The sequence below is a fragment of the Dreissena polymorpha genome, chromosome 9 (genome assembly GCF_020536995.1).
Source record: "Dreissena polymorpha isolate Duluth1 chromosome 9, UMN_Dpol_1.0, whole genome shotgun sequence".
Lineage (NCBI taxonomy): Eukaryota > Metazoa > Mollusca > Bivalvia > Myida > Dreissenidae > Dreissena > Dreissena polymorpha.
The window spans coordinates 5,021,911-5,042,094 of NC_068363.1; the positions used below are offsets into that span (position 1 = coordinate 5,021,911).

A 20,184-nucleotide genomic window follows, 5' to 3' on the forward strand; every position below is an offset into this window, starting at 1 on the left:
ATCAGTAGTCATGAAGAAATAATTAAGTCTTCTATGTTGATATTTGTGTACGTTTATTAACATATGGGCATTCATACATACTATAAGTGACATTTTACTACCACTGTAATTGGAACGGTTGGTGTACATTTGTAATAATACCACTATTCTGAAAATGAACACACTTATCATTCTAACACGATTATTTGTCCCACGTCATGCAAAATTGGTTCGTATGCCACATGCGGATAGCATAGCTCTAGACCAGCTTGTGCAATCGCGCAGTCTGATCTGGAGCTTCTTTGTCCGCTAATTAGACCAAGAAACATGGCATTGCTTAACCCATTTATGCCTAGTGGACTCTCCCATCCTTCTAAATTGGATCAAAATGAGGGATGTCTAGTATATTTATGTCTATATTAAGAATATTTCTTACAGAAATTCCTTTAAGCAAATAGCCTAGACCCAGATGAGACGTCGCATCATGCGGCGTCTCATCTGGGTCTACGCTGTTTGCCAATGTCGTTTTTCTAGACGCTTGGCATGCATCGCTTAATAGCGGTCTTCGCAGCTGACTGCATATGAAACAAGAGCCAGTTTCGCATCACGCGGATCATTTGGTAAACAACACACAAATACTGTCTAATTACTGGTTTACAACACACAAATACTGTCTGATTACTTCTACGATCACAACGAATCAGTTAAATGTCTTAATTAATGACGAAAACATGAGATATGTTTAGAACATTTAACAGCAATACAATACTGCGATACAATGCAAATACCATGGCAATCACGACAAATGACATTGCTACCAATATTTTCATGAACGTGTCGCATACCTGAATGATAATTTGACAGTCTTGTAAAATGGAGTACATGTATATGATAAAACACCATAATGTACATATATGGTTATTTAAGTGAATTTAAGAGTTTAACGTCGATAAAAAAAAACGAATTGGTACCACTTTGCAGACATCGTGCAAAGCTGTATATACGCTAGGCATAAATGGGTCAAACTATGAATGAACTAAATTCCAAGACTTTTTCCGAAACATATGTGAGTGGATATTTATATGTAAATATTATAAGCTATTGCTTGTTTGAATGGATTAAAAAGCAGTTCTGTTGCTAGTCTATACTAATGCATTTCTTTATGTTAAAGCGGGTCTCATAATCATTTCTATTAATTTCTGCATAAATCAAACCTTAAATAGACCAAAACTATCTACATACACGTTTTTTCAACATTTAAGTACAGAACTCAAATGCAGTTAAACATGGATGCAAGTATCGTATTTCCAGACATAGTACCATATCTTGCGATATGCCGTAGAAATAACATAAGTAGTTTTTCCTGTAATCAAATCATCTAGCACTAGCAGTAAAATAAAGTTAGACATAATATTAGATTTTCAGAATTTCGATTGAATCTTCCTCATTTCTGATATACAGAAATTCACCATTCCGGGTTATAATCGTGTTACTTACTTGCAACGCATTTAAACGAAAGTCCGCTGTCTATTGTTCGATTAACAACGATTATCTTAATTAAATAATATTATCCGATATGTTTAACCCTGTCCTCGTTATTGCTTTTTGCAATTCTCGTGATAACCGAGACTAAATATTGACGTTTCCTCGAACAAATGATTTAAGGTCTTCTCACGGTCTTCATTAATTATCACAGGAAGTGACAGTTATGCCAGTGTCAAACGTTATTCGCGGTATACCAGGTAGACATTTACACACATGTCTTCGTATTTCGTTAGAAAAAAATGTTTAATTTATTGGAAATCAATAATTAAGTGCAGAATACTCGTATCGAATAGTATTTGAAGATGAACATGAACATTATATAAATAAATGCGGATGAATACATAAAATTCGAATCTAATAACATTCACTGATATGACAAAACAAAAATCAATATAGAACTATATACACATTGCAGATTTGTATTCCATGGTAAAAGTCTATAGGCGTGCGCATCATCCCAGATAACAGCGTTGGTCCCTTATTCGTGAATAAACCATCCGTTAGATGTACAACCAATGTTGCTTCTGAAAATATAAACGGCTTATGAAAATTATATAATCTATTAACTTTGGTTTCTGGTGATAAGTCGGGAAAGCGCTCCTACAGAAGATGACCTTTTTCGATGATTTTAGCCAACTTATTTAATAGGTGTAATTATAAATGTATTTGGGGAACCTTTTATGCTTCATACACAACGCTTCTTTCAATAAATAGGTAAGAATAAATAGAAAATTTATAAAACATTTAACAAGAGAACAATAAAAAAATCCCGGTATTCTATAAAATTATTTTAGTTACATGTATGTGTTGCTTAACATATATAACACTCTCATAACTCACATGCTTTTAGTTTTATGTTCTCGAAAATTGCATTTATGTTTGGAAAAAAAGTTAGATACAAGAACTTCGCACAAGTGGCAAACCGTTGAAACATATCATTTTTATATTATTTTTTTTATAATACGGGCGTTTATCCTTACCTTAAATCTTTTTACTTCTTGTTTCTCTCTGATGTCCCTGTGTTCCCATTTTGGTGAAATGCCCAATGAAAGACGCTGCAAGAAAAAACGAGCGATTTAACCCTTTTATGCCTAGTGGACTCTCCCATCTTTCTAAATTGGATCAATTTATTTCCAAAAATATGGATGTCTTGTATATTTATTTCTATATTTAGAATAATTCTTACAGAAAAGCCTTTAAGCAAACAGCGCAGACCCAGATGAGACGCCGCATGATGCGGCGTCTCATCTGGGTCTTCGCTGTTTGCCAAGGCCTTTTTTCTACATGCTAGGTATAAATGGGTTAAAAACCGTTCTAGTCCCATACCTGGTTTAGTTGGTATATATAACATTGTGCTATAGATTTTAATTTGTCAAATTATCCGTCCGCCCGTCAGACTTCAAAAATTACAAAGTTTCAAGTCTCATGTAAAGTACACGCAAGTCCGCAGACAGATTGTGTGTATGTTTTCTTAAGCACGTCCATGCACTTATTGTAACCGTATACATTACTCAACGATATATTTACCTTTTAAAATGGGTGTATACTTATCGTACAATATCAAACAGTTAGTAAATAGAGCGCGTGCTTGTGAGTGCAAATACAAAGATTTAAGATACTTTTTAAAAAACAAATCAAATTAAAGACGTTACAACAAAACGAACTTCACAGCTAAACTCAACTGTAGAACGCAAACATCCGCCAGGATATGTCTATATTGTTGTTCTATATTAATTTGCATTTAAATTAAACACCAATTTGTCTCTTACCTCTTTCAAAGAACCAAGTGCCGAGATAACGTAGCAGATTATGTATGATGTCGCCGATAGAAGGTAGTAGATGGCTTGAATATGTTTGATTCCAATATGAACGTTATAGTTCTCTTACCTCTTTAGTTGAAACTTATTCATTTTACTTCGATTGCATCGATAGCTTCGTTTCCTGGGCCTAGAAATAGTATTTGGTGTCGTTGAGGAAATCTAAAGAACGCTTTCACAGATGGGAACGAACCCGTGACTCCCCCGGACGGTAGGCGGACACCATATCAACTACGCCACGGCAACCTGTTTTCTTAACTCTTTAAAGGCACCCTTCGCCAAGAGAAGGTAGTGGATGACGTACAGAGATATGATGCCAATCTGAACGCAATGGTTATTTTACTTCTTTAACATAAACCTTGCCTGTAAGAAGGTATTATATAAAGTATCGGGATATGATGCCGATGTGAGCGCAATGGTTCTCTTACCTCTTTTAAAGAACCCTTGGCTGTGAGAAGGTAGTAGATGACGTATCGGGGTATGATGCCAATGTGAACACAATGGTTCTCTTACCTCTTTAAAAGAATCCTTGGCTTGAGAAGGTAGTAGATCACGCACAGGTGTACGATGCTAATTTAATCGCAATGGTACTCTTACCTCTTTAAGATACCCATTTGCTGTAAGAAGGTAGTAGATGACGTACAGGTGTACGATGCCAATTTAAACGCATTGGCTCTCTTACCTCTTTAAAAGACCCCTTGGCTGTAAGAAGGAAGTAGATGACGTACAGGTGTATGATGCCAATGTAAATGCTATGGTTATTTTACCTCTTTAAAAGAACCCTTGGCTGCAAGAAGGTAGTAGATGACATACAGGTGTACGATGCCAATGTAAACGCAATGGTTCTTTTACATCTTTAAAAGAACCCTTGGCTGTAAGCAGGTAGTAATTGACGTACAGGTCTATGATGCCTATCTAAACACAATGGTTCTCTTACCTCTTTAAAGGAACCCTTGGCTGTAAGAAGGTATTTGATGACGTACAGGGGTGTGATGCCAATGTAAACTCAATTATTATTTTACCTCTTAAAAAGAACCCTTGGCGTGAGAAGGTAGTAGATGACGTACAGGTGTACGCTGCCAATTTAAACGCATTGGCTCTCTTACCTCTTAAAAGAACCCTTGGCTGTAAGAAGGTAGTAGATGACGTACAGGTGCACGATGCCAATGTGAACGCAATGGTTCTCTTACCTCTTTAAAAGAACCCTTGACTGTAAGAAGGTAGAAGATGACGTACAGGGGTGTGATGCCAATGTAAACGCAATTGTTCTTTTACCTCTTTAAAAGAACCCTTGGCGTGAGGAGGCAGTAGATGACGTACAGGTGTACGATGCCAATTAAAACGCAATGGTTCTCTTACCTCTTTAAAAGAACCCTTGGCTGTAAGAAGGAAGTAGATGACGTACATGGGTGTGATGCCAATGTAAACGCAATTATTCTTTTACCTCTTTCAAAGAAACCTTGGCGTGAGAAGGTAGTAGATGTCGTACAGGTGCACGATGCCAATGTGAACGCAATGGTTCTCTTACCTCTTTAAAAGAACAATTGACAGTAAGAAGGTAGTAGATGACGTACAGGGGTGTGATGCCAATGTAAACGCAATTGTTCTCTTACCTCTTAAAAGAACCCTTGGCTGTAAGAAGGTAGTAGATGACGTACAGTTGTACGATGCCAATTTAAACGCATTGGCTCTCTTACCTCTTTAAAAGAACCCTTGACTGTAAGAAGGTAGTAGATGACGTACAGGGGTATGATGCCAATGTAAACGTAATGGTTTTCTGACCTCTTTAAAAGAACCCTTGGCTGTATGAAGGTAGTAGATGACGTACAGGTGTATGATGCCAATGTAAGCACAATGGTTCTCTTAACTCTTCAAAAGAACCCTTGGCTGTAAGAAGGTAGTAGATGACGTATAGGGGTACTATGCCAATGTAAACACAATGGTTTTATTACCTCTTTAAAAGAACCCTTGGCTGTAAGAAGGTAGTAGATGACGTACAGGGGTGTGATGCCAATGTAAACGCAATTGTTCTCTTACCTCTTTAACAGAACCCTTGGCGTGAGAAGGTAGTAGATGACGTACAGGGGTGCGATGCCAATGTAAACGCAACGGTTCTCTCACCTCTTTAAAAGAACCCTTTACTGTGAGAAGGTAGTAGATGACGTACAGGTGTACGCTGCCAATGTAAACGCCATGGTTCTTTTACCTCTTTAAAAGAACCCGTGGCTGTAAGAAGGTAGTAGATGACGTACAGGTGTACGATGCCAATGTAAACGCAATGGTTATTTTACCTCCTTAAAAAAACCTGGGCTGTAAGAAGGTAGTAGATGACGTATCGGGGTATGGTGCCAACGTGAACGCAACGGTTCTTTTACCTCTTTAAAAGAACCCTTGGCTTTGAAAATGTAGTAGATAACGAAAAGGGGTATGATGCCAATGTGAACGCAATGGTTCTCTTAACTCTTTAAAAGAAACTTTGGATGTGAGCAGGTAGTAGATGACGTTCAGGGGTATAATGCCAATGTGAACACAATGGTCATTTTACCTCTTTGCTTTGAGAATGTAGTAGATGACAAACAGGGGTAAAATGCCAATCTGAACGCAATGATTCTCTTACCTCTTTAAAAGAACCCTTGGTTGTAAGAAGGTAGTAGATGTCTTGCAGATGCACGATGCCAATGTAAACGCAATGGTTATTTACTTTTTAAAAGAACCCTTGTCTGTGAGAAGGTATTAGAAGACGTACAGTGGTATGATGCCAATATGAACGCAAATGTTCTCTTACCTCTTTAAAAGAACACTTAGCTGTGAGAAGGTAGAAAATGACGTACAGGGGTATGGTGTCAATGTGAACGCATTGGTTCTCTTACCTCTTAGCTGTGAGAAGGTAGAAGATGGCGTACAGGGGTATAATGCCAATCTGAACGCAATGATTCTCTTACCTCTTTAAAAGAACCCTTAGCTGTGAGAAGGTAGAAGATGACGTACAGGGGTATGACGTCAATGTGAACGCAATGGTTCTCTTACCTCTAAGCTGTGAGAAGGTAGAAGATGACGTATAGGGGTATAATGCCAATCTGAACGCAATGATTCTCTTACCTCTTTAAAAGACCCCTTTGTCGTGAGAAGGTAGTAGATGACGTATAGGGGTATGATGCTCATGGAGGATGCCGCTATGAGCCAGCCAATCACGTTCGCATACCCGGGGTACACGTACGCCCCTAGTGCCCCCTCGTACACGAGTGGAGTGTAGTGAAGGAAGCTCGATATCACGATAATCTATAATATACAACACAGGACATGGATTTTAGATTTTGTTGAAGAGAAAACTGTAACAGAAAAATACGGAGGAAGATATGAGTATTTCTTTGAAAAGTCAAAAAAGTATGTGTACTGGGAGAATACAAAACCTCTAGCACATAGGGTGTTACCAGATAGTGAGATACATGGTGATGCACGCTACCGGTAAATGTCACACATTCTCTCTCTGACAATGACTATCTCAATAGCATACGAAAGCAGAGACATCATGACATTCAAAAGCGTTTCATTAAAACAAAAATGTTATATTTTATCTGAGCAATTTTCACGACTCTTCTTAAACATGTTAACATGTCAAATAATTCGTGACATAAGATGTACATTGTACAAGCGATATGAAATGATATTCATGTTTATGCCAATCCTTTAATATGGTTCGTATTAACAATGACATAAACATAATACATCGTAAATTGAGAACAATACGTAACTGTCCACATTCTCTTCACACATTTCGAATCCATTATATGGCTTTAGAAAGACGATATTAAAGACAACAACGTATCCAGTTCTGCACAGCCGGATCGGATTACATTTCTTCCATAACGGTCCTTTGTCTTTTAAGGCATCATATGTACATGCTCTATATTCTGCTCTGGTGTAACACTTGACCGATTATTGGATTAAATTAATTACTATTTTCCAACTAATGATATAATAGACTTACGGGGTTAGTGACTTTGCTTATGTATGGTGTTATTTAACTTTCGGAAGTTATGTGTCTTGTTCTGTGAAAATTGGGCAAAAATGCATGAGCGTAAAGTGTCGTCCCAGGTTAGCCTGTGCAGTCCACACAGGCTAATCAGGGACGACACTTTCCGCTATAATGGTATCTTTCGTTTGAAGGAAGTCCCTTTTTATGGAAAATCTAGTTCAAGTGGAAAGTGTCGTCCCTGATCAGCCTGTGCGAACTGCACAGGCTAATCTGGAACGACACTTTACGGACATGCATTCTGCCCAGTTTTCTCATAACACGACTCATATTAATTTTTTCTGGCAACTTCGCTGCCCATCACTATTTGTCTAACATACCAGCAGGAATGTAGGACTGAGATATTTCCAACAGATTCTCCAGTAGAAGCCAGGCCTTCTTCCCAACATCTTGTGGATGTCCGTGCAGAACTGGTCTACACCTATACATAGAAATTCAAGGATGAATAAACCTCGCAAAAAGCTTGTTTTTTCGGCTTCAACTGTGCTATTGTCCTATAAGCATTCTTTTAAATCCATCTTTATCCGACCCAGTCTCCCCTTGCCCAGATCCGGGGTTTTATACTAATATTATGGTATTATGATCCCTTGTACTGGCACCCTACTATAGCCACACTATACGACACTAAATAACATGTAAGGACGTTTACCTTAATTATTAATGAAGGTCAGCGGTTTATCTAAATCAATCCTGTACTGCTACATGGTATAACTTTGTTTTATGATCATATACATGTAAACATTGTATGTATTATATTGAATAAAAACATAGAAATAAGTCCAGTATTGAACGTCTGTTGTTGAAATATATTATGTACTGGTAAACGACGACATAAGGAAACAAGGCGTTACCGTAGAACCAGCCCACGGCGATCACCTGACACAGCACCGTGAACACGATGGACGTGCCGGCCGCGAACGTATCCAGAATCTTGAACACATACATGCCGCCCTGGAAACAACCCGAATGAGCTGCGTTCTGGGATAACTGGGCTTAATGCATCTGTGTAAAGTGTCGCCCCAGATTAGCTTGTGCTAATGAGGGACAACTTTTTCAGCTTTTCTGGAATCGTTTAAAGTTTTTTATATAAACAAAATTCCTGTGTACCTGGAAAGTGTCGTCCCTGATTAGCCTGTGCTAAATGCACAGGCTAACCTAATACTTTACGCATATGCATTAAGCTCAGTGTTCAAATGCCTTCGTTAAGGGACCTAATGGCAAAACAACTCTAAAGAGAGTTTTGAAACAGGTATCTTTAAAAAATTACAAACTATTTAAATGTTATGCGTTTTTATTAATATTAATTATACCTGTTTGTGATATGACAAATACTAGTACCTAACTTGGGTAAGTATACCCAGTTTATATTTTGTTTATTAAACGCAATACATGTATATTAGTCAGAATGTTTACACTATATTCTCGGTATGCTTTCAAAACACTGATCTAAAGAACTGAACTATTAAAGTGGTCGTGTACGTTTTCACTACGTTTTTATTTTGTTGTATCCCACATTTTTTACCCATATCAATTCATGAAGGAAATAAGTGAAAACAACCTTTCAGAAAAGGGACCTTTTCACGTTTTGGTAAATTGACAAAAAAGGTTTCAGACTCGCAGATTTTCGTTGTAGCTATTATTTTTGCGAGGAAATAGTAATATTGAACATTGACCATACTCTAAAATATCCATTACATCTGTTGACGATTTAAAACCTTAAAATTAAAAGGCGTTACAAGCGCGAAACACGGAGCTGTATTGTCTCATCTAGAGTCCGTGCGCGAAACGATTGAATTATTATTAGTTCTGAGTTCTGTTGTTATATGTATATTTTGTGACTATAAGAGGATTGCTTACATAAAGTATCAAAGCGCTGAAGGCACTGAATTTGTTCGCTGTTGTATAATCTTAGACGCAACTCAGTTTTCAAAATTATGTGATAGCTTTTTATATCGCAAGTTTGAAATGACCACAACCAATTCAAATTTATAAGGGGTGTGTATTAAAGCACAGGTCGAGATGTATTATTTTCCAAATCATTTATAAAGCTAGTCAATGTGCACATGCTAATCTTATTTGACATGCATTAAGCCCCGTTTTCCCTGAAAGCAGCCAATACAGATTTCAATTATAAACACTAGACTGGCCAATGTTGTCTTACAAGCTGTTAAATACTTTTAAATACATACACACTATGTAGTGTACCAGTGGGCACTATAAGCAGACAGATGTGGCTGTTAGAGCAGACGCTCCTAGCCTAGCACTCGTCGTCTGCTTTATTTTACTGCGGTTATCCACACAGACAGTCACGGGTTACGGTTCCTAGCGTAGTTAAGCCCATACTGATTTGCAAAATTGCCTCTACATTATTTGTGAGCTAACGCTCACAAATTATAAATAATTATGTTATAGCTTTTTATATTGCAAGTTTAAAATGAACACAACCCATTCAAATTTATAAAGAGTGTGTTTTAAAGCACAGGTCCAGGTGTGTTTTTTTTTAATCATTAATACAAATATAGTTTAAGCTTCATTTTGGGAAAACAGGGCTTAATGCATATGCATAAATTGTCATCCCAGTACCAGAGACTCTCTTTAAACGAAAAACATTATAAAATCAGTGTCGTCCTTGATTCGCTTGTGCGCATTGCACAGGCTTATCAGTATGCACATGCTAATCTTATCTGACATGCATTAAGCCCCGTTTTCCCTGAAAGCAGCCAATATGTACAGATTTCAATGTTAAACACTAGACTGGCCAATCTCGTCTTACAAGCTGTTAAACACTATTAGTCATATACACCCACTGGCAGTGTACCAGTGGTGAACAATAAACAGAGGATTGAGGATACTGTTTTTGTATTTCTGTAATTGTATTCTTGTTTTGTACTAGAGCTATTTAGTTCCACTGTTTACATTTATCAATATAAAGCATTTAATGGCATACTGAAATGGATGCAAAATCTGTGAAAAGGTCCCTTTAACAACGTTAAACTAAACATGACGTGTTTCTAAAAGTATGATTCTGGGGAAGAATTTGAATAAACATGAACTACGTGTTATTCAAAATAACTATTTGATATAATTTGTGAAAATTGTTTTAAAAAAGAACTTAACAGAAACCTACCCATGTATTACAAGGAATGGAGAAGAGGAACGCTGTAGCTATGACGACCAGAGTGAGAATCTCGCGATAGTATTTGTTGTGGAACGTGTGGTAGAACTTGTCGGCGAGGCCCGTCAAGGGGGATTCCAGTCCGCCAAACTAAATGGGTTGGAAGCAGACACACATGAACCTCGTTCTGGGGAAATAGGGCTTTATTCATATGCGTAAAGTGTCGTTTCAGATAGGCCTATGCAGTCCGCACAGGCTAATCAGTGACGACACTTTTCGCGTTGACTTGACTTTCGTTTAGAAGAGACTTGCTTCAAACGGAAAGTGTTTAAAATCGGACTGCATAGGCTAATCCTGGACGCAAATGCCGTCAGCCCAGTTTTCAATCAACGAGCCTAATATTTGTTTCTTGTTCTGAGAAAACTGGGCTTAATTCATGTGCGTAAATTGTCGTCCCAGATTAGCCTGTGCAGTCCGCACAGGCTAATCAGGGACGACACTTTCCTCTTTAATGGAATTTTTCGTTTAAAGGAAGTCCCTTTTTACCAAAAATCTAGTTTAAGCGGAAAGTGTCGTCCCTGAATAGCCTGTGCGGACTGCACAGGCTAATCTGGGACGACACTTTACGCACATGAATTAAGCCCAGTTTTCTCAGAACAAGACACGTTTGAATTAATATTCCGAAAATACCAATCTATGAACAAGTTGGTTGTGTTAAATCTAATGGGAGTCAATTTGTTACATATATGCTTGTTATTAGCACTTGCCTGTTGTATATATTATATTATGTCATATTATTCGGATAGTACGATCAACGTTATATCTCGAATAACAATAGACTATAGATCCAGACAATGATTATAATGCACAAATTCACATGTTCCAATGCGTCGTGTTTGTTTTGACATTAAACGTTCACCCAAAATGGCTTATAATAAAAAAAGAGTTGTTAAAAGAAGATCTAACGAAAAAAACGAGACCACACATGCCAACAATAAAAAAAAAACTATAAAATGTCAGATGTAACCTAGATAATCCTCACCGCCAGAGCAACACCTGGAACGTTCAAGGAGCATTCCGAGCAGTTAAATAAACTTGGTAAAAAAGCTATTACAGACAATTAAATACTCGTATCATCGTATAATAATACCATTTACTTTGTTATTTTGAACATATAAACATACGCGTGCCATGCGATAATTAGGTCATGTGCTTGTATGTAGAAGAAGCTATTACAGACAATTAAATACTCGTATCATCATATAATTATACCATTTACTTTGTTATTTTGAACATATAAACATACGCTGTCATGCGATAATAAGGTCGTGTGCTTTTATTTAGGACAAGTATTTAGCAAGGTCTTGTTTAGGTGCAATGTTCTTAAGGTCTATATTAAATCTACCCTATTATGCTTACGGGTAACTTTATGTTAAAGCTGTACCTGGCAATCTTTCAGTGCCAACTATATCAATTGATACAGGATTACTTTTGGTTGTAGCAACAACTTTTGGAGTCCTTTGATAAACTATTGATCTGAGAAAAACATTTTTGAAGCAAATCCATCAATGCATAACACTTCAGTGTCACTCAACTAAGTGATTTTAGCGGTATGTGGTACAAAAAGCATAACCCAATTTAATTTTCAAACCGCTTTCACGGACCTAGATTAGGAGAACTTACAGCGCTGTCCATTCCAAGGGTTATAAGCATGAGGAAGAAAATGATGGCCCAGACGGAGGAGCCCGGAAGTGTTGCTATAGCTTCCGGGTACACGATGAACACGAGACCCGGGCCTGTAACATAAGACATCTGTGTTAAACCAAGGAAAAGAGGGAATCTGTATTAACCCATTTATGCCTAGTGGACTCTCCCATTCTTCTAAATTGGATCAATGAATTTCCAAAATTAGGGATGTCTAGTATATTTATTTCTATATTTAGAATATTTCTTACAGAAATTCTTTTAAGCAAACAGCGTAGACGCAGACGAGACGCCGCATCATGCGGCGTCTCATCTGGGTCAACGCTGTTTGCCAACGCCTTTTTTCTAGACGCTGGGCATAAATGGATTAAACCAAGAAGAAGAGGAAATCTGTATGAAAATGTCCAAACCGCTATAAAAGGCCCGCCCGATACAAGTCCTGATATGCAATTCCTGTACCATAATAAACTTTGGTGAATATGCAAGCTAGAAAATAGACAAATAAGAACAAGCGCTATGCTAGACTCGAACATTTGAGCACTGCCCCTCCGAGCTCTGCATCTAAACGCCAAAACAACCAGGCCAAGGGGATGGAAAATGGTTTGGGTCGTTAGTTTTGCTATTTAAACGCTCACGATTACAATAGAATATTCCCACTTTGAATTCCTCGAGTATTTTTTTTTTACTTAAAAACTAGAAGTATGAGTTATAGCCGAACAGAGATCTTAGATATGACAGTTTTATCTTCAGTAAGCCTTCAGATTTAATATTTGCTTTAACTATGTTCACATATACTTATGTCCTCTACACAAAGACTTTTGGTATACGCCGATAGCTATAAAAAATCTAGATTGTTTTGGCTCATTATCATATGTGCGGACTGCACAGGCTAATCTTGGACGACATTTTACGTACATGCATAAAGCCAGGTTTTCTCAGAATACGATACAATAAGTCACCTTCCTGCGCCACTTGGTTGATGTGTTTTCCCTGTCTGTCCGCCATATAGCCGAGGTAGGAGAACACGACAAACCCCGAGAAGATGCTCGTGAAACTGTTCACACCGGCAGTGAACAGGCAGTCACTGTAATATTTAAAGATAGAATCAAATCGTTAATCTGTATAACATAAACCAACTTGCGCAAACTTTGGCTGTTTGGTAGAAAGAAAATGGAATTTTCATCTACTCACTCTGAATTTGCATGCTTCATGTACTTTTCAGTTTTGTTTCATTCAGCGACCACTGATTCTAACCATAAAATGTCGCCCGAATTTCACAAAAAAATAGGCATCTGAATTTCTTTAATGGAATCAATTAAACACATTAAGCTAACAAAAATGGCATAATAAAAAAAAATATCACCGATCTTATAAATCATCTGCCATTGTATTGAAATGGTTGCGGATAGTGGCTTATAAGGAATCAGGTGAGTGCAACATTAAATATAGCGTGTCAACTGTAGAGTCTAAAGGTATACACACTTAAATCAAACCGTTGCACTACACGCAACACGACAATTTAAAACGAAAAGCGGCAATTTTTTGTATAACACTCGACATTTTAACCTTTCATAGGCGATTTGTCGCCCTTATATTTGCTGTGGAAATTTTCATCGAAACTTGAGTGTTGTCCTAAATCGTTGTTTGTCGTTGTAAAATGTCGCTTGTAGTGTCGTGCCGCGCTTTTATAGTCGTGTGTCGACCTTAATATTTATGTTCTGATACGTTCTGATACGTAATATGTGCGTCTGTCTTAGAGTGTCGTCATTTAATTTCTTTAAAGTAGACCAGTAAATAAAAAAAACACATTTGGTTAATTCTTCAATTAGGGTGTCTAGTGTCCGGGTTAGCGACTATTATTAATATGTTGTCGTATGTATGCGTATTTCGAAGTGTATCTGGTCCTACCGAGCCTGAGGCTGCGCTATATGTGGACCCGGCACTCCTGGCTTATTATTTTACTAGGCTCGCGAAAGTGTGGGCGAATGTGTTAATTATAGCTGCACTTGTAACTATACCCATGCTTTCAGTAAATAGGATTGAAGCCGGGTCCTAAGATTAGAAGCGAGGGTTCAATCCCTGTTTTAGCAATCATGAGTATAGTCACAAGATGAAAAGATGACAAGTTGACACCAGTTAGAAACAGGACACGATGTACTTCTTCATTTCCCCAGAAAACAATCCATAATCAAGCAAAATGTGGTGAAATAAGAATCTTCGCATTCGAACATGAGAATAAGTGACGTGTGTTCGTTCACTAGAATAATTTCAAGTTCACGAAGAGGTTACTGTTGTCACGAGATTGGCATTTTTTAATCCTTTTCAATAACATTTGTTTGACCGATATAGGAATGATGTAATTATGTCACTATTTTGCATTCAAAGCAAGGCGAAAATAATTTTTTTAATTAACATACATATACGCGCACACAGACATAATTATTCATGAAAAATAGACGTGCTCCTGCATTTGGCCTCGCTCTGTGAAAGAGGGTATAATGCATGTGCGTAAAATGTCATCCCAGATTAGCCAGTGCAGGCCACACAGGCTAATCAGGAACGACACTTTACGCCTAAACTTAATTTTTGCTAAGAAGAGACTTTCTTTTTTTACGGGTACTACTTACATGTACCCCGGGTACTCTTAAGTATACTTACATGTACCCAGGGTACGGTAAATATACTTAATCGTACCCGGTCGATATTAGACTGTACCCAAGTATTTCCGCCCCAAATCCGATGTCGTAAAACGCGCTACCGATTATCTTACATAAAACTTCTCTTTTTAAAAAATCTGCATCAACATGCTTTTTGAGTATGAGTTTCGATAATATAGATGCCATTTTACAGAAAATTTACATATATGTAAATATAATTAATTCCAAAAAATAGCCGACAACGACCGATTTAGCGTTAAATTTCCCGGGTACAATAAAGTATATTTACCGTACCCGGGGTACATGTAAGTATACTTAAGAGTACCCGGGGTACATGTAAGTAGTACCCGAGCCGACAATGACCAATCGAGCGGTAATTAGCAGCCGTGATTACGTGATAATTGATTGACCATCCGATAATTGCAGAGTTTTTTGCAGACTTTGCAGACGGCAAGGTTAAAGAAAGTCGGCAAAAATAAAGAAAAAACAAAATTGATCAAAGGTCTATTAATTACGTAGATCCACTATTTAGTCCAGCGAGTTTTGTCAGTTTGTTATTCTACCGATAATTACGAGTAACACCCATATATCTTATATAAACTGGAATACCAGTAAGTTTTTTTATACTAATAAGTCATAATACTACACATAAACATTGAGAAAACACATTACTTCGATTATATATAAATTATCCGAGTAGAATTAAATTTCTACGTCATGACTTTCGACATTGTAAATCGCTGACGTATTGTAAATTAATTTATAACTCGCATTTAATTTAAAGCTGGAAATCCAAATTACAAGTAATGGTGATTCAATAATGGAGAAAGCATAAACTGGATTTAACAAACATTTGATAAGGTTTGTTAAACCAGAAAACAAGAATGAAAATTTGGATTATTAAATTTAAACTACTACAGGTAAGGCATTCTTAAGTGTACATATTTCGGACATGTATAGTATTCGGATAAACAGTTATAGATAAACTAGATGTTCCATGCATTTATATTGTGTTTTGTTACAAAAGCTATCATAGGGATGATGATAATATAATGACGATAAATATGTGATGAAAAGGTGCTACCATATATCTTAAATTACTTAAATGTGTTAAAAGACGTAAATGTTTTATGATGAAGTAGATTTTAATGAGCATTTATTGTTTTAACACATGAACATAGTATAGTGATAGAAATAATAAAAGTTGTGAAATGAAAAACTTAATGTGGATATTGTTCGCACAAATTATTTATGTTTTGTCATTATCTTTGTGTACCATTAAAAAATGTTGTGTTATGTATCATGGTATTGTTATTTAATACAGCAGTATAACTTTTTAAGATATTGTGTTACTCTTAGAGCATATGTTTATCAAAAAAAAACATGAATAATACAGACAAAAACGCAATAAACGCGCTTCGAAATTGACCACAGCATTTTTCAATTTGACTCCTCAAAACTTCAGTCCAGGGGTCATTGACTCCTGGTTTTTAAAATCTATTGAAATCCCTGTGTTATATTATTGTCTAGGAAGATAGTGTTTCTCACAATAAAATAACATGTTCTGGAGTTTCGCAAAACAATCAACGAAATGTTATATTATTTTCACCATAATAATCAAATATGTATTTAGATCGTCAACTACGTCATAATAAATGTGTTAAAATCATGATCGTAACGATATTATTATTTTAATAAAACTTTTGACAGAAAACTGTTGTAACAAGGTCCTGATACCATATATAAGTAATATTTACAAACGGCTCTCAACCACAGAGCCAGGTCGAACCTCAAAGACCTCGTGAAGAGGCCGGTAGGACCTGTAAATAAACTCTGATTTAAAAAAAAAAAAAAAAAAGGCTCTCAACCAGACGCGAGAAACAAATATTGAAATGTGTGTCTATCTGACATGAAAGAAAAGAGAGATGCTTATATTTTAATGCTAAAAACATATTGGCACTTCATCATAAACTCATGGAATTGTATTTCACAGTAAATATTTTAAAAAATCCAGGCATGCACCCAATTTGATATAATCTCAGAAACAATTAAACTCTGTTGTTGTTTAAAACTGTAACATTAACTTTCTATTCCAGAAATACTTAAAATAATTCGTGCTTAAACTCACGCATAGCAGTTGTTGTTGAACTTGTTGTGGCTCGCGTACGCGATATGGGTGCCAAAGCCTGCGCCGATAGAGAACATTATCTGTACGGCCGCATCAATCCACACCTGCACGAAAATGAGAAGTCAGACCAATTGTTCTACAACAGTTTAACTACTCTACTACAACCATTTAACATAGATTTTGTGTTAATTCATAGACAGGAATGCCTTGTTTGTTTGTTGTTTTTGATTTGGGGGTGGGGTGGGGGTGGGGATGCATACGATTAACAATTAGACACTTACATTCCAGATAAAATATTATAAACCCACAGAGCTTTTTCCATGAACTTACGACTGAAAAAACAGGGGAAAAGAATACCCCCCCCCCCCCCAGATAAGAAATCTGTTTAGTAGGGCTGAATTGTGTAGATGGGCGATAATTTGAAACCCAAAATAGCAGAAAATTGCAATGGCAATTAAAGGAATGCTGGTTTGGTATAGTGATGCGTTCTGATCTCTACTGATCAAACTGCTTCACACCTGCACAAGACATGGGAGGTCGAAAATTAACATGCATTCCGATCCAATACGGTGATTACAAGAAGTTCTGAACTAAATGTACCATAAAGGATTGTTAAATCAAACACCGCCGTAAGACATTCAACCAGCCTTAATTGTATTGTTGCTATAATTTCGATATGCATTTCGATAAAACATATACATAATTAATAACGGTCATTTGTTGAATGATACTGTCATAAAGAGACAGTTAACATATTAATTTTTATTTCGTCATTCACTACTGATAACTGAACATTATTTGGAGCTAGTATAATGTTTTGTATGGAAAAGGTTAAGAATCAAGCGGTGTCTTGCACGTCACCATGAATTTTTATAAATATATATAACACTTAAAGAGAATTATTTTACTTTTATGATTTTTATAATAACTGCATGATATCCTTGAAAACGTTTATAGACTTTGTTTCAGTATGGTTCTAGTTTCGTTGTAACTTACATTCGGGTCATTCAGACGGTCCAGATTTGGCGTTATGAAGTATCGAATGCCTTCTGTAGCCCCGGGCAACATGCATCCGCGGATGAGGAGAATGGTCAGAATGAGGTAAGGCATTGTGGCGGTGATGTAAACCACCTGAAAAAAACGCAGGAAACCCGAAAGTGCAGCAAATATATTATCAAACTTAAATATGTAACTGAAACAACAGTACGCATGTTGCAAGGTCTGTAACCCTTTGCTTGCTGGGTAATTTGTCGTCTGCTAAAATGTCGTCTGCTGAATTTCTAAAATTAGCATTTTCTTCGATTTATTTTCAAAGAATACTATCAGAATAGCAAACAGTTTGGATCCAGATGAGACGCCACGTTCTGTGGCGTCTCATCTGGATCCAAACTGTTTGCAAAGGCCTTCAAAATTCGGTTCCCGCACTGAAAAAGTTAAACTGTCTAATTTACCGGAGTCCCAAATAATACATGAACCGAATTAGAATACGACATATGACACTCAATTCTTATTGCTTTTGCTTTCTTAATGACTCATTTACGACTGCTAAAAAATGTATGTAAAAATATATAACAAAGAAAATAGTTTGTTTATTTTCAAATATTCAACCCATTCGTGTACGTAGTAGGTCCGTTCAAAACAGTCATGTGTACATTTTGAAATTACATGCTAAGATTACAACTTATCCATAAACAACATATCGAATATATGTATTTGCTGCATTTATAGAGTGTTTTGACTATACACAATAGGTCTATTTCTACCGAGATCCAATCCAAAGTATTATACATCATGTTATTTGTTAAAGGTATATATAATACCCATCTCTTCATAATTCTAATATGTCATCATATTGGAATGCTATATACTATCCTGATGCTGAAAATAGTTTCACGGGTTCTCCTAAAATTCCGTTGAAGCAAATAATGGGTTGGCCACGTATTAAAATGTACAAAATAAATCTATGTTTATGAGCGTTTGATTTACTTATAGGATTATATTTTCGACGGGTAAGCTATTTATGCAACAAGTTTCGGTATTATAAAATGAAATATTCTAGGGCGCTTTTCGGGTATTATAAATATTGACCTCTCGAAGAGTGCTGTCCATCTCTGCAGTTTTCCTCGGTAAATATCATTCTATCCCTAGCTCTCATAGTATCAGTTCTCTTCATAGTATCGTGCCATTAACAAAAAACCTTCAAGAAGTGCTGGAAAATATATTTTTTTAATTTTTTATAGGTTGTAATTTTTTTGATGGTGATCCATGAATATAACGACGATTTCCGGTGTTCGTTGGGAAATAGGCCACATTTATTCCAGGCTGATGCTATGATCTTTAATTACGTAATACTCAATTATGTAAGTTTGTTTATGGATTAATAGTAGCTTTATTAAATGTTTTGTCTACCGCTTATTTTTGAAAAAAATAAACATATTGAAAGAATAACATGAGTAAGAGTTTCGTTTTTTTCCATTAAGTTTATTTTTTTAGAACAAGCATATGCGCATAGTAATAAATCTTAGCAACCAATCAGAAGGGTCGATACTATGCGACAATTGTACGTGAAACAGATGACTTCAGTGAGCTACGTCTAGCCAGCATTTTGTTAAAATATTGTCGATTTAAATGCAGTTTTCGTTGTTAAAGAATAAACATTTATACATTGGCATATAACACATGCGTGTTTTTGTCTTTGTTCACTTCCAAAATTCGCATGTATTCATTAAGAGTGCCGATACTACGGATTGACTGGCTGTTATACTTTATTTACTACACCCCTCAACCAAATGTTGTATTTATATAAAAGTAAGTTCAGGCGCGACAACATGTTACTGTTAATGCATGGTCACGTGGTGTAATGATGAGGCATCACGATTATAAGGTTCATATTATTATGCCTTCGTTAGCTCTGTACAAGTTTGTTCAAAAACTTTTTTCAATGAAATATCTGATAACTTAGTTTCAGTAGTGAGTAAATACTTACTATTAGATCCTCATGGAGCTTATTCATTGAATTGATGTAATTTGAAAATTACTTAAGCCCAGGGCCGAATTAAGCTGTTTTGGGGCCAAGGCGGCACATGTTACGGGGGCCCCTTTCCCTGTGGTCCCTTTCTGTATATTGAAAATCATACTTCGTACTACAACTACAAAGATAAGAAAACTTGCATATGTACACAGTTGTTGACAGTTACATTCTAAAT

The 20,184-nt window shown here is 36.5% G+C and overlaps 1 protein-coding gene across 1 annotated transcript in view; it reads right to left on the reverse strand.

Moving 5' to 3' along the window:
• Positions 1–36: 36 nt before the first annotated feature.
• The window catches only part of LOC127844097 (sodium-dependent dopamine transporter-like), an 83,352-nt gene continuing 63,204 nt past the window's right edge, over positions 37–20,184 (reverse strand). The window contains exons 6-15 of the mRNA XM_052374075.1: positions 17,975–18,109; positions 16,979–17,082; positions 13,153–13,277; positions 12,173–12,285; positions 10,502–10,639; positions 8,226–8,325; positions 7,695–7,795; positions 6,441–6,620; positions 2,505–2,579; positions 37–2,048 (exon numbers count right to left, since the gene is read on the reverse strand). Of these exons, the coding sequence (XP_052230035.1) occupies positions 2,025–2,048; positions 2,505–2,579; positions 6,441–6,620; positions 7,695–7,795; positions 8,226–8,325; positions 10,502–10,639; positions 12,173–12,285; positions 13,153–13,277; positions 16,979–17,082; positions 17,975–18,109 (1,095 nt within the window). The 3' untranslated portion in view covers positions 37–2,024. The remainder of the gene's footprint in view (positions 2,049–2,504; positions 2,580–6,440; positions 6,621–7,694; positions 7,796–8,225; positions 8,326–10,501; positions 10,640–12,172; positions 12,286–13,152; positions 13,278–16,978; positions 17,083–17,974; positions 18,110–20,184) is intronic.